A 15,798-nucleotide genomic window follows, 5' to 3' on the forward strand; every position below is an offset into this window, starting at 1 on the left:
GCACACGCAACACACAGGGTCCCGCAGCAACGTCAAAGGGCGCCGGCTGTCACCTCCACGGGAACCGTGAGAACTCACACTGCGACAAAGCCTTCTCCACGGAGACGATGCACAACGTCCCACAAGAGCTGAGTCCCAGCGAGACCGCGTTTGGGGCCCGGTGATAATCCTCGCCACCTTTGCTGAGTCTGGCCACACAGGAACCCAACTACGGCGAGCTTGTAAGCCATTAGTCCCGTTAGCATCAGGCTACTACTGAGTTTTCCCTCCCTCTAAGAATGGTTCAGAGAAAAGTGGATAAAACCGAAGCAGGTGACGCTCGGCCACACCTGGGGACATCTGTGACCACAGGGAAACAATGTGTCCAACACACACACAGCTTTCTCCAGAAACCTTCACAAGTGACCAATGGGCAGCCATCGGCGATCTCGGAGCTCCCGACGGAGGCGAGCAGCCCTGCCATGGGTATGGGCCGGGACCCCGGGATCCCAGCACTGGGACGGTGCCGGCCGGTGCTGGACCCCACACGCACCAGGGCGGGAACCACGCGCTGGCGAGTGACTGCACCTAACGTCATCCCCGGTCACTGCCTGATGGGGAGGCCCCACACGCCCAGGCCGGGGCCTGGGCACGCCCCAGGGCCTCGTTCACACACACAGCGGTGTGCAACGTGCGGTCCTGGATCTGCACACCTGCCTCTGAAAGCACCCGATAAAATGAGAGGAATGATGAACGACTGAGAATGAGCAAGGAAATGCTGTCTCTCCAGCACGAGAGAGGGGTTACCGCTGGGCTTTCGAATTCCAGGATTCTTTTCAAAACCACTGGGAAGTCACTTCTCTGTACAGTGCGAATGCCAGAGTGGGTTCTTTCAAGAGCAGTGAGCTCCTTGTCACTAGGCCTGGCTCAATGGAAGATGGGTAACTTCCTCAGCTCCCAGCTAAGGTGGTGAGATTCGCTAGCGCCCTTGTGGAAGCAGCTGCTGTGTCACCCACGGCCTCAGCAGCACCGCAGACAGGACTTCTCGCTGCCCACGCAGAAGATGGCAGGGCAGAGCTGCTGGAGGAGTCCCAGGGGACCGGGAGGCGTGAGGACCGGGTCCACGTCGCAGATGCGCTCCCTTCACTTCTCCAGGAGCAGTCTGCTGACAGGGACAGCGGGGTCAGAGCCCTGGCCCTGCCCGCCCTGCCCGCGCCCGCGGCCTTGGGGACGACACACAGAGCTGTGAGCAGCGACAGTGCCAACACACGCCCCTCTCTCGTCTCCGCTCCGGGCCTTACATCCTTCCTGTCTTGTTTACGTGTGTTGCTCCATCTCTACTTGAAGAGACACACAAATAAATGAACATCAATTCTCCAAAGCAAGCCACAGAAATAGCCCAATTAGCATATGTTATTTTAGGATAAAAATTAAGGAAACAAAACCGGAGTACTGCCAGTTTGAAATCAGAAGTAGAACGCCGCTTTTTCACAAGATAATAAGGGAGAGTGCTGGTGTCCCAAGCCGAACAATGACACGCGCTTGTCCTTTTAGACAGAAATTCAAAAACAATCTGGATGTTTTCTGCACTCTTCGCAGCAGCCTTAAAGCGCTGCCCATCCCTAAAAGACAGGGCAAGTCATTATTTCTTAATTAAAGAGGCAGCCGAACCACAAAAATTACAAAGCTGACAGTTTCAAGGTGGAGCATTAATTTTAAAAACCATCAAAAGGAAAAGTTCACCCCAGCATCCCACAAAACCTTTCTTCCCCAACAACTTAGTTGTGAATACCTGCGGGCAAACTCTCTTAAGGCCTAACTCTAAGAATCACCCTCCTCTCCTCTCCCTCCTCCTTGGCTCCCCCTCCCCTCCCCCCACCTCTGTGCACACAAGCATATGCACTTTTTTTTTCCCACCAAAAATGTAAGTTCCTGGCACTAGCTGTGCTCTCTTCTGCCACAGGATTTTTCCATGTGCATGAAAACTCTTCTGCTCACGCAACCTCCGTCACCTACTTCAGTCCTGATCGTCCCATAACTCTTACCTCACTCGTCATTTCCAAAGACGAGCCTCCCTAACACCTTGAATTACAAACCCCTGGGACACGGTCATAGCATCGGATACCCTTCCCACCCAGCATTTAGCAAAGCTGCAATTTTTTGTTTATTTGTGAAGTTGCTTATCTCTCCCGCAGGATCTGTGCCATCGAATATAGCGGCCACTAGATAGTGGGTATTTAATTACACTCAAATAATAGTAACACTTCAGATTTACAGATGCACCATCCCACATCTCCAGCGATCAAAGCCACACGTGGCTCATGGCTACCTACTGGACAGCTCAGAATAGGACGTTCCTCCAGCACCAAGGGTCATGATGGACAACACTGCACTGGACACGAAGCTCCTTGAGGGCAGGGGCTGCATCCCATTTGACTCCTCAGGGAAATCCCAGGAGCAGTACAGTATATGGAATAAAGTACATACTCCATAACTATTGGTGAGGGGGCGGGAAAAGGCACACTACGATTGCCTACTTAACTATGCTAAAGTGCGCACTGCTTTACAATAACCCAGAAAGGAAGACGAAATTATCTAAGTCCCGTTACCTGATCAGGACAGAGTACTGATAATTAGTTGGCTTCCACAACTTAAAGCTGTATAACTCCAAAGATTCTATAATGTCCACACCCTATTCAGTAAGTATATACCACACAATATCACGCGCTAAAATTATTTCAAAAATTAGATGAAAACAGATCATTAAAATGGTTTTACTGGTGAATTCTATCAGACATTTAAAGAATCAATGCCAATCTTTCGCAAACTCCCCCCAGAAGCTGAAGAGGAAGAAACTCGCACAAGCTCATTCTACGAGGCCAGCAGCACCCCGACACCAAAGCCAGACAAGGTCACTGCAAGAAAAGAAACTACAGACCAACTTCCCTGAGGAATATAAATAAAAAAAATTCAACAAAATACTAGCAAACCAAATTCAACAGCACATTAAACAGATCACACCCTATGGCCAAGTGGGGTTCACTCCCAGGGTACAAGGATGGTTCGACAAACGTAAATAAAAGTGATAGAGCACATTGACAGAAAGATAAAAATCATGTGATCATCTCAATAGATGCAGAAAAAGCATCTGACAAAATTCAACACCTTTTCATGATAAAAACCCCAAATATAACCCCCAAATAATAAAAATCATCTATGACAATGACACAGCTAACATCTTTCTCAACGGTGAAAGGCTGAAAGCGTTTCCTCTAAAATCAGGAACAAGACAAGAACGCCCACATGCACCACTTTTACTCAGCACAGTGCTGGAAGTCCTAGCCAGACCAATCAGGCGGGAAAAAGCAATAAAAGGCATGCGGATCAGAAAGGAAGAAGTAAAATTGTCTTTATTTGCAAATGACATGATATCACTTATAGAAAACCCTATAGATGCCACCAAAAAACTATTATAGTCAACGAATTCAGTAAAGTTGCAGAATATAAAAGCAAAATAAGTTGCTGTTCTATAAACTAACAAATATCACAAAAAGTAATATAAGTATCTGAAGAAATAATTTAAAAAGCCCATTCACAACAGCTTCAAAAGCAATAAAATACTTAGGAATAAATCAAGGAAGTGAAAGATCTAAACACTGGAAACTGTAACTGATTAAAGTAATTTAAGAGGACACAAATGGAAAGATACCCTGTGTTCATGCATCCAAAAAAAATGCTATTGTTAAAATACTACTACTCAAAGCAATCAATGCAATCCCTTTCAAAATTCCAGTAGCGTTTTTCACAGAAACGGAAAAAGCAATCCTAAAATTTGTACAGAACCACAAAGACCCCAAATAGGCGAAGCAATTCCGAGAAAGAACAAAGCTGGAGGCATCGCAGTTCCTGATTTCAAACTACAAAGATATAATCATCAAAATGATATAGTATTGGCATAAAAACAGACACACAGACCAAAGGAACAGAAGAGAGAGCCCAGCAACGAACTCTCGCATATACAGTCAACTAATATTTGACAAGAGAGCCAAGAACACTCGGTGGGGAAAGGGACAGCCTCTTCGGTATGGCGCTGGGAAAACTGGGTAATTACCTGCAGAGAAACTAAACAGGACTATCTTGCACAACTCACAAAAATTAACTCGAAATAGATTAAAGACTTAAACATGAGACCTGAACTGTGAAGCTCCTAGAAAAAAAATTAGGAAAAATGCTCCTTGCCACGGATCTTGCCAACAGTGTTTTGGATATGACAGCACAAGCACAGGCGGCAAAAGCGAAAACACATACGTGGGACCACACGGCCAACGAAACGATCAACAAAACGAAAAGGCAAAGCACGAACCTACGAACACCTGCAAAGCATCCATTTGATAAGGGGTTAACATCCAAAATACATAAAGAATTTGTACAATTCAATAACTAAAAGACAATGTGATTAAAAAATGGGCAGAAGAACCGAATGAGACATTTTTCCAGAGACAACATACAAAAATGGCCGACAAGCATGTGAAAAAGTGCTCAACGTCACTAATCACCAAGGAAATGCAAATCAAATCACCATTAAGATATTGCTTCATCTTTGGGTAAAGTTATCGATGGACAGGACCCAAGGGAACTGATGGGGCACTGAAAATTACCCCTACCTAGGTCTGGGTGGTGGCTGCAAAAATGAATATGAGTAAAAATAAAAATTCACCAAGCTGTACACTTAACATTTGTGCTCATTACTACATAAGTTATATTTCCATAAAAAGATGCAAAGTACCATTTTTAATAACAAAAATAAACTATCTAGGAATAAAGCTAGTAAAATACTCTAAGACCTTTATCAAAAAAATTAGAAAGCATTATTGAAAGACATTAAAGACAAATAAATGCAGAGATAATATTCACAGATAGAAAGACTGGGTATCATAGAAATGTCCATTTTCCCCCAAATCGATCTATAGGTTTATTGCCATCCCAATCAATATTCCAACAGGTCATGTGAGGAACCTGACAAACTGATTCTAAAATTTACATGAAGATGAAGGGACAGAAAATACCCAAAAGGCTTCTGAACAATCACCTGGAGAGTAGACTCGCTCTGCCACGTTTCGAAACCTGTCATCACAGGAAACAGAAAACGAGAAGCAACTGTGTCTGCTCAAAGAAGTCCAGAATTTGGAGCAACTGACCTGAAGCTAGGAGAGCGACTATGGCTTTTTCAAGACAGGAGAAGAAAGGTACCCCGTGTCAATGGTCCCCAAACCTTGCTGCATTTAAGAATCACTTGGAACACTTTTTGAAAAACCCGGTGCCCAGGTCACACCCTGTGCTTATCAAATCACAGTGTCTAGGGCTGGGAACCAGGCAGTTTTCAAAGGTCCCCAGAGGATCACAATGTGCAGAGACATGAGAGCCTCCGGTCTACACACTCCCCGGAGGCAGGCCTAAGAGGGCGGGGGCAGCAGAGAAACACGAGTGATTCTGTATTTCTGGAGAAGGGCGGGCGACGAGGCCCAACCAGCGGCCGGGGCCGGGCCACACAAGCTGCATTGGAAACGTCACCCGGAAGGCAATGTAACCGCACTAAAGGAGCAGGACGTGCCGGATTCTGCTTTCTACGGAGCAATGAGGCCAGTGAGGAAGATGGAGGGAAAGGGGCAAAACGAGCAGCTGGGAGACCAAGGAGAAAACCACTAACATGGTACAAACGGAACATGAGCGAGGCTTCGTTCACAGCAGCGATGGTGGACAGAGAGAGCAGGGCTGAGAATACTTATAAAACAAAACTGACAAGATTCGGCGCAATCAAAAGCATAATCTAACAGTAAACCAAGCTGCAGTGAGCCATAGAAATCATCCCCTTCTCTTTGTGGGGAAAAAAACTCGTGCTTACATCCCCTTTTCTGAGCGCCTCCCTAATTGTCCCTGTGAGTCACCGCCAGCTCGGCTGGGAGGCAGTCAGGAGTACAGGAACAGGGTGTGGAAGACCTGGGCTCCGCTGCCTGGGGTCACCTGTCACTGATGAATGACAACTCCTGGACTTTCATGCTCCCGTGTGGTCTAGAAAGTAATTTCCAGCCTGATTTAAATCGAAGGACCCAGTCAGCCTTCCCACCTGCGGGGCTAACGGCCGGGGGAGCGGGGGGCGCGGGGGGAGGTGCACCTCCCCGGCTCCTGGACCGACAGACGGATGTCTGGGAAGACCGCAGCTTGGGGTGCTGTGGCGCTTCCGGCCTCACTCGCAGGTGTGCTCCCGGGGCTCCCCCTCATGCTGAGCGATTACTGTGTGTGAGTCAGAGGCTGGGGGGTGAGATGGCTAACTATAACGATGGGCAGGCTGACCGGTGAGTGACCTTTTCCTTCTGAACGAAAGCACAGAAAATGCTAAACACAAAAGGAGCGCACAACCTGGCAAATGGCCAACACGATCCGCAAATGATCCCGGGTCTGAATTAAAATACAGGATGTGGACTTCTGACTTCAGCGCGGCGGTGCGGAGAGCTTAAGAAAGCTTTGCTCCCGCCCTTAAGACAAGGGAAACGCTGTGTGAACTGAAAATGACCTTTTCCTGAACTGAGCAGAGGACCGAAGTCTGCACTGGGGGAACCCACCACAGCCGGGGACGGGGACTGGCAGCCACCAAGCGAACCTCCCCCACACTCGAGGGCCTCCGGGAAGGGTGGCGGTGGTCACTGAAGCCTTCCGAGCAGATAAGAGAGTGGCTCGGAAAGAGAGCGGGAGCGGATCTGGGCGAGAGCCCTGACGGTCACGGGGCCGGAGCGGAGCAGCAAAGGAAACCGCCAGAGCCTTGGCGGGCAGCGGCGGGTCGGCGCTACCGCAGCCGCTGGGCCTGGAGCTGGCAGAGAGGGACGCGGGCAGCTGGGAGCACAGGGCACAAAGCCCAGGCCAAGAGGCCGGAGGGAACGTGGCCTGAGGGGCGGCCGGCCAGCCTCTCAGGGGTCCAGCGAGAGTCGCTGAGGGAAGCCACGGGAAGTGCCCTGGCGCTGTGAGCGGTCAGTGACGGTGTCTTCCCTCCAGCCTCAGAAAAAACTCAAGTTTCACTAAAATCCCTGCCTTCTTAAAATCACGTTTTGTAAAAACCTCGGGCATCTAGGAATTCTAAAGAAAAAGTATATTACGGCATTAAGATTCCAACCACCTTAGTAATTCAGGATGAGTCACTGTTCTTATTTTTTAAACACTGAGATTTCCAAAAATTAGTATTTCTTTACAAAGGAGAGCAGCAGACCAGGACAAAGACACTGAATTACGTCCCAATTTCAGGGCACAATAGGAAAAGGGACATGTTATGAAGGGGAATGTGGTATATTCTACAGTGGCAGCTCCCAAATAAAACCGATTCCTGGGCACAATAAGAAGTTGAAGCATCTGTTATCATTAAATTGCAAAGAAGCAAAATATAATGAAATGCCAAATGTAAATACGGTTTGTTTTTTACATAAGGCTCCAACTCTGGACAAAGAATTGAACAGATTCCAACTTCCCATAGGCGATTTGTTTTCAGCTTAATAAACAAGAGACATTTCAGGCAAGAAGAAATGCATTTTTCCATGGAGGAGAGAATAAATTCTAATAAGAGCTCGCCACACCGCCGGACCAGCTACGAAACTCTAAACACAGCCCTACAGCGACAGCCTACAGGCCCGCACTGGGCCTCCCTCCCCAGCCTCCTGCCTCCTGCCTCTCTCCTGCTGTGCCTCCCCTCAAACTACTGCACCTGTCACCACCCCCTGGGTGAACCCCAGGCTGGCCCTGCCGTCCGCCCACTCCTTTCAGAAAGCTTTCAGTGGCTCCCCAGTGGCTCCCGACAGGGTCCTAAGTTCTTCTCCAGAGGTTCAAGGCCCCACAGGCCGCCCAGACCCCCCATTCCCACCTAGGTCCTCTCTCCTGGTTCCTCCACCCCGTCGCCTGCCTCTCTCCCTCCCTGCCGGGATGGCGCTCGCCCTTCAGCCAGGCCCGGCTCAAGGGCTCTGCAGGCAGAACCAGCACCCGATCATCCAGCCCAGACAGCTCTCGGCCCTCCTCAAACTCAGGGTCAAGGCCACTCAGTTCAGCTTTACAACCCACCTTCCGACTCTCACTTAGTAACCATTCCCCAGAGCCCTCTCTGGGCCAGGCCCTGTGCTGGGGACTGGGGCACCTCAGCGGCATCGTGGGCTGGGCCCCAGACCACCTCTGCAAAGCCAGCACCGCAGTCTGCTGCTGGCAGAGGGTCTTGCCTTCGATTTGTTAAAAACACAACCATTGCGAAGCATGATAAAGAGAAGCATGATTACACGTGGTCTGCCTGCACTGGGGGTAGACGTAAATGCTGGGGGACACTCCGGTGCCTGCAGTGGGGTCAGCAGGCGAAGGATGGAAAGACAGGCCAGGTGGAGAAGATGGCACGAACAATACTTCAGAACGGCCGGAGGGCAGAATATAAGGGCCCAGCAGCAAGAAGGCAAAAAAAAAAAGGGGGGGAGGTTGGGACCCAACTACGGAGGGCCTTTTTCGCCAAAGTAAGGAGCACATTTGTTTTTGAGGAAAAAAAAAAATCAAAAACGTAATAGATGGAATCGAGAAGGCAAGGCCAGTGACGGGGAGGGGCGCCCCAGGCGCTCGTAATGGTTCAAAGAGAAGACGGGGCGATGGGACGGAGGGACGTGTGTGAGAAAGGACAGACAGGACGGGGCGCTGGACGGGGGAACGTTAGCGGTGACAGGAGAAGGACCCAGTCTCTCACCTGCTCTTCTGGGCCGGTGGAAACAGCCAGAAAAACAAACAGGTGATTAGAACAGCCTTCTCCGGGGGAGAAGCTCCAGCACACAGGCAGATGCATCGAGAGGGCCAGAACAGTGTGACTTTACCTCCTCCAGGGCGGCCAGCTCTGGGCCAGAAGAGACCTCCTCGCCCACGGTTTCTGCCTGGCGGGACATGAGTGTGTGAGTAAGCATCTGGCTTCCTCAGCTGTGTGGATGACACTAAAGAATCCCACTTCTCTCTGGCCCCATTCAGAACACTGAGGTCCCCAAAATGTCCTCAGAGTCTTTCTTTTAATCCTCACTACGAGTCAGAACTGCATGTAGCATTTGACTGTTATAGCTCCTTAATCTCCTCTAAGCTAGAACAGCCCTCCTACCTGTCTTTACAAAGTGGGAATTGTTTTGTAAGGCCGTCTACGTTATAGAGGTGTTGGGAACATTCAGAATAAAAAACGCAAACAAAGTGGTTAGTCCAGGCCTTATAGGCAGTGTCTGACAATGCTCAATCAGTATTAATTATCTTCCATCTGTCGACAGCCCACACAGAATCCGGTATCCTGGTTTGTGTGACAGCTATACTTATTTGTTGCTGTAAATTTTAAAATGACATCAAATTTCACTAATCATAGTTAATATGAGTCCACGGCTGACAAACGAGTTGGCCCACAAGTGGCCCAGAGCTGGAGGTTTGTGGAATGATAGCCAGAGAGCCACACGTGGGTCCTCGCCCAGCTCCCAGAGGCCACAAATGAGCCTCTGCCACTGAGTGGACTGCATTCTCCAAACAGAGGCTAACTGATGGTCCCTCAATTCCTCAGACTGGACTGCAGGTGACAATGCATCATTCGCGGGCCAAATTCTGGAAGGGTCCCTGTGGGCCTCGGTGTCCACCGTGTCACGCTATAGAACTTGCCCTGGTTGTAGACGTGAAGGTTCTGTGTCTCAGATGCTATGATTTGCTATGTGGACAACCAGCCAGGGCATCTAGTAGCCATAACCAATAAAGAAGGCATCCGATTAATAATAACTATGTCCTGCTGCACATGTGTGCTAGATCTGACCAGCAAGGAGGCCAGCTCTACCTTCACAAACTGCTTGGGAATCATAATTCTAGCTCTTCTTGATTTGGTTCTATTTTAAAAGAGAGAAGAATGTTTTCCCAGACTACAAAGCTTAAAAGGGCAAAGACAATCCTAGGGCCCTGTAGCTAAAGGCAGACACAGAAGTACGTAACAAAACATGTCTGCACTGAACACGCAAAGCCAAATGGCCACCAAACAAAAACAAGCTACGGCTTCCACCTTCCATCCTATTTCTCAGGAATAGCACACCACAGATGGTCCGCAGCAGAGGCCCTGGTCCCCGTGCCCTCACTTCTCACATCTCGGCTGGGAGTCCACTGCCAAGACACACCCCTGGGATAAGAGCTAATCACGCATTAACTGGACAGGTGCCAGGGCCATTTATTCTGCCCAACTCCCTCCCTTGGAATAAGAAAAATCAGAGCCTCTGTCTGTAACCCTCTCTCTACCTAGAGAAAACACGCAGGCCAGTGGTATAAAGCAGTTTACACAGAGAAAAAAAATCCACATCATCGGATACTTTTTTGAGGCCAGGTATCGTGTTAAATCCACTTGACATTTTCAGTTTCTAATGTGTCGCACAGTAAACTTGTTTTTCTACCTTTGTTAATACTATAAATTACTTAAGTTAAGTATTATACAATGAATCCCGTGATGGTTATTTAAACACCACAGAGAGTACAGGAGAACAAGCCTCAAGAAGTGTGATGGACCTAACGCGTTCCCCGAAAATTCACACATTCAGCCCTAACCCACAATGGGACAGTGTTCGGGGGTGGGGCCTGAGCAGTAAATAAGTTTAGATGAGGTCATGAGGGTGGAGTCCCCACTCCAAGGGGGTCAGGGGGAAGAGGTGCCCCCCACTCAGCCATTCTACAAACACATGGCTGCTCTGTGTCGGTCACGGTCTAGATGCCGTGAATATAGGACTGAATGAGACACTGGAGCCCTGTTCCCGTGAAACCTACCACCTAAAGGATGGAGGCAGACAGGAAAAAGCCAGCACGACAGCCGCGGGGGGCAAGCGCGGTGGACTAGGTAAGGCAGGGTGACACGGCGAGGGTGGCGGGGGAGGGAGGGTGTGAATTCAGCTGACGTGGTCAGGGTGGCCTCTCTGCTGGGGAGACATCTGAACTGAGACCTGAATAATCAGGGTGAGTCCTGCAGGGGGCCAGCGGGCAAGGACAAGGGCGAAGGCCCTGGGGCAGGCGGGCTGGGCGAGCTCCTAGGACGGGGCGGCCAGGGTGGCTGGGGACTCCCCAGAGAGGGAAAGGGGCAGAGAGGGACGCAGGGAACTGGGGGCACAGTTCTCATCACAGGGAAACAAAACCCATAACCATCCTTAGTCTCTCAGGTTCCAGGTGACATTCAGGGAGGGCTGAGGGCGAGCAGCCGGGAGACGGAGCCCCGCTCCCAGAGACACCGAGGGTCTGGAGGTAGCACCCTCACAGCTGATGGCAGGCCCTCGGCCTCGGTGGCCGCTGCCCCTGCAAGGCCTGCGGCACCCACACTGCTTCTTCAACTGGGAAGCTTCCTGGCCCAGGCCCAGGCCACACGCTGGCTCGGGGAGTCCCCGCTGGACCCCGCCAGGTAACGTGAGCTGCACATCGTGTCTGAGTCTCAGGGCGCCCTAACCACGCGTTTACTTCCCGGCCGACCCTCTGGGCCACAGTGGGCCGCGGAATGGTTACGAGGACAGACCCCAGAGTCGGGCTGCCTGGCTTCACGGCCCAGTTCCACCACTTCCCAGCTGTGTGACCTTGGAAAAGCTATTCGACCTCTGTGCCTTGATGTTCTCATTTGTAAAATGGAGACCTTAGTAGCACCGATTTCATAGGATTGCTGTGAAGAGTAAGTGAGGTGATTTATGTAAGCCTCCTAAGTGCCAGCTGTTGTCACTGTTGCTCTCCGGGTGACAGGCCATTACTCATTCATCTCCATTTTCCAAGGGCCTGGCCGAGTGCATACATCATGACAGGGGGTAGCTGAATGTCTGCACTGTCATAAACAGGGAACGGGAGTGGGTATGACGTAACTTACACTTGTCGAAGCTTTGCCATGTGCCGGTGAAGCACAAACCTTCACGACAACCCCAGAAATGGATAGTTTTATCATGTTATAAACTAGATCACATCACTCAAAGTTATGTAGTAAGTTCTACTGTCAGAATCCGCTGTCTCCAATAATACCCTTCGAATGAATGCTGTGCCCCAAAAATGCCTATGTTGAAGCCCTAACCTGCCCCATGTGGCTGTTTTTGGAGATGAGGCCTGTGAGGAGGTGAGACAGGTTAAATGGGGTGATCAGGGTGGGGCCCTAATTGAAGAGGGCTGGTGTCCTTATGAGAGACACCAGTGCGCGCACACACACGCGCGATTTCTCTCTCTCTCTCTCTCTCTCTCTCTCTCACCAAGGGGGCTGGTGTCCTTATGAGAGACACCAGTGCTCTCTCTCTCTGCCATAGCAGGGCACAGTGAGATCAGGCAGCTGTCTGCAAGCCAGGAGAAGGGTCCTCACCTGAGCCCGACCTCCAGAACTGTCAGAAGTTTCTGCCGTAAAGCCACGCTGTCTGTGGTCCTTTGTTACAGCAGCCTGAGCTAACGAATACACCCCGTCATGCCTCCAAACGAATGTCAGGATCCATGCTTCATAATTTGACATAATTAATCCATGAAACCCTCTCCCTAGTCAGCATAAATTCTCATTTTCTTCAGATTCCACCTCTTCATAGAAATCACCAGATTTTGAAGAACTTTATCATTGCAGCTAATGAGATCACAGCGGTTATACTTGACAAAACGCAGCCATTCCTACATTCCACCAATGGAGGATGACCGCCAGGCAAATGCGCACAAAACAGTAAAGAGTGTGACTTAAGAAATCGTTTAACGACAAGCACTTTCACTGCTTTCGGATATACACGGTAACTCGCCCGCTAAGTGCCCGGGAGAAGTCTCCAGCAGCCCGGCGTAGCGATGACAAGCATGCTGCAAAGACAGAGCAGCAGGCAGCAGGCGTGGTGACTGCCGCCATGCGCCTGGAGACCACGCTGTGCTTATTAAAACTGGGGAGGAGCTCACCGTCACTGAGGTCTTGGAGGACATTCTCCTGGCAGGAGAAATCCAGCTTCGCTTTGATGTTGACTGTGAACGTGGCTACCTTCCCGGGCTGCAAAGGAAACTGGGCGAGGGTTTCTTCTAGTTTCCAGCTCAAGAAGTCGCCGTACAGTTTTTCTACAATGACAATAACAATGGTGATGAGAATGACGTAACTGAGAGAGGATGAGACTTACCAGCCCTGCTAGAAAACTCTGATGCATTCTCAAAAAGCAAAGAAAAACGCAAACCATTTCAAATGAGAGATCAAAGTACCAAGAAAGCTCCAGAATGCCGGGTTTGGTGAGGCAATGACCTGTGTCTATGAGTGAGGCACAAGGAAGAGGCGGGGCACCACGCTCGGAACCACGTCACCTTTGCAACCCCCGAGTGGCTTCCTCTCACTGACAAAATCGTCGCCCTCTGCTCTCACAAACTCAGCTCAACTGAATTTCCCCCTGACCAATATTTCCTATCACCCTGAAGAGAAAGAAATCCACATTTAGCAGAGAACCGTCGGGGCGCTGCTTGTGGGAAGGCCAGGTCCCAGAGCCCCGGGATCACTGAAGCGCTTGCTGACCTGCTGAAGCAGCACTGGCCAAGCCCTCCCTGAAACGCCAGTACCGGCTCAGACACTGAGGCCCCGCATAGTCTCCGCTCCCAAAGATGCCATCATCGGGCCATTTCTGACACGTGGCTCCAGGAGCCAGGCACTCAGAGCCTTTCCCACGGCCGGGCAGGGAGTAGGCGAGCTGAGGCATCCCCGGCTGAACCAGTGTCCATGGCCCCAACAACACAGAAATGCTTCGGGGGGAGCCGCCTGGTCTCACCCCTCGCCTGCTCCTCCTCCCCTTCCCCTCCCATCACCCTTGTGCCCCCCATAACCCTGCACACACGCTGTTCCCTGTGCCCAGAACGCCCGGCCTGCTCACTTCCTCGCAGAGTGAATTCCGACGCGTCCTTCAGCCCTGCTCCAAGGCTCCTTTCCCGTGATGCCTTTCCCAGCCCACCTTGCTGCCCTGGGCTCAGGTGCACACACCTCTATTAGAACATCACCTGTGTTGAGCGGCTCAGTCTCCCACCCACCGCTCGACAGATGGAAGGCAAGGACTAGAGCCTGCCTCTGAGGCTCACCACCACCTCGAGAGGAGGGTACCGTGCTGGTTCAGACTCCAGGTTTAGGGCAAAACCGCCCAGGCTCAAATCCTGGCTCCGGCGGGGTATCCCCTGGTAAGTTAGCAAACCCCACAGGCCGCAGTCCACCTGTCTATAAATGTGTCATCGTGAAGAATGAATGAGTGAATAACAGTGAGGCACTCCGAATAGGCCCCCACTGCAGCAGGCGCTCCTCCTACCCCTCTGGCCCCGGCTTCCTCATCCTGCCGGGTGGTCATGGCGCCCCGCCCCGGGGCTGCATGAGGAGCCAGCGATTCCCACGGAGCGTCCGACCCTGTGCTGGCATTCGCAGAGTGGAGCCACTGCCATCGCCTCCCTCCCCGCTCAGCGACTAACAGCCCGGACACTCGGCACTCGGTAAGCGTACGAGACAGCAGACAGCGCGTACAAGACAGCAGACAGCGTAGTCCAGGCGTCATTTCAGATTTGGACTTAGAACAGGTGAAAAAGCTATGTGAAGAAAGCATAACACCAAACTGAATGTGCAATGTAGTTTCAACTGCATGAAAATACGGACAGAACAAGAAGAAAACACACCCGTGTGCTAACGCTGGTTATCTGAGTACTGAGATCATGGGTCACTTCCAACTGTTTTGTATTCCCTGAGTTTTCTGTCACACTTTCGCACACACGCACACACACACGCTCACAGCTCACTCTCGCGTCTACGTTCGTCCCCGCAGCCCCCTCCAATGTACCAGGAGAGAGAGAGCCCTGAGGCTCTGGCCTGCTGAGGACTGCGGCCGGCCCGAGACAGCGAGGTGGGCTCTGAGCCAAAGCAGCTGCTTTGTACGGCGCCCCACGTTAGGGCCAGGCAACGATGAGAACCAATAACAAGAACGGCAACCACCTAGGGCACACGTGTCACGGATTGAGTCCCTAGACTCAACTCTGCCGGCAGGATAAACCTCTCCAAAGCGGTGGGTTGACTCCGCCCCAGCCACGCGGACTGGCAGGTGGTCAGTGACTAAAGAATTCACCCAGGCTTCGGGAGAGCTGATCTAAATGATGCAGGTAAGCCCTGCCTCTCCCTCCTGCTCCCTGCGCTAACCTGGCAAGGCAGGGCCACCTGGACGAAGCGGGGGGGGCGGTGCGGAGGCGCGCGCAGGAGACACAGGACAAAGTCTTCTCCTGGAGTCTTGTGAAGACGACAGTTGACACAGCCACCCAGGAAGTATCCCTCTTAAGCTGTGTTATCTGCACGTTCTAAAAGAGGCAGCTAACGCTCAGAGAGTTTGAGCGACGTGGCGAGCAGCTGCTAAGCGAGAAGGCCAGACTCGGAGCCAGCGTCGGCAGACAGCACGCCCTCCCCACGGCACGTCCTGCCTCTCGCCGCTCACCAGACACCACCAACCCCCCCGCACCGCGGCAGAGTGCGGAGACCGTCACTACGGAGATGTGACCTGCCCCTCTGAAAAGAGACAGTAGAACGAACGTGTGACGTCACAGCCACGTACGCGAGCTCAGGGCCAGATGCCCCTGCGCACGAGCGCCAGCACTGCCACTCGCTAGCGAGGATGTCCCCCGACTGCAGGGCCAGACGGCCTGAGGTCGCCCTCCCTGTCACGTACGTACTTCCCACCCGTGCTCCCAGTGAGCCGAACACATCGACTCCTGCGGCATCGACAGAGGTACTTCACTTGGTCTTAAGACGAGCCAGCTGTGTGACCTTCTGCCACGTGGCCCCAGAGC

At 51.4% G+C, this 15,798-nt stretch overlaps 1 protein-coding gene across 1 annotated transcript in view; it reads right to left on the minus strand.

Annotated features, from left to right (window-relative positions):
- Positions 1-15,798, minus strand: part of TRAPPC9 (trafficking protein particle complex 9) — a 329,454-nt gene that overhangs the window by 230,373 nt on the left and 83,283 nt on the right. Inside the window, exon 15 of the mRNA XM_006912937.3 lies at positions 12,916-13,068. Within this exon, the coding sequence (XP_006912999.1) occupies positions 12,916-13,068 (153 nt within the window). The remainder of the gene's footprint in view (positions 1-12,915; positions 13,069-15,798) is intronic.

Source organism: Pteropus alecto, unplaced genomic scaffold (assembly GCF_000325575.1).
Source record: "Pteropus alecto unplaced genomic scaffold, ASM32557v1 scaffold105, whole genome shotgun sequence".
Taxonomy (NCBI): domain Eukaryota; kingdom Metazoa; phylum Chordata; class Mammalia; order Chiroptera; family Pteropodidae; genus Pteropus; species Pteropus alecto.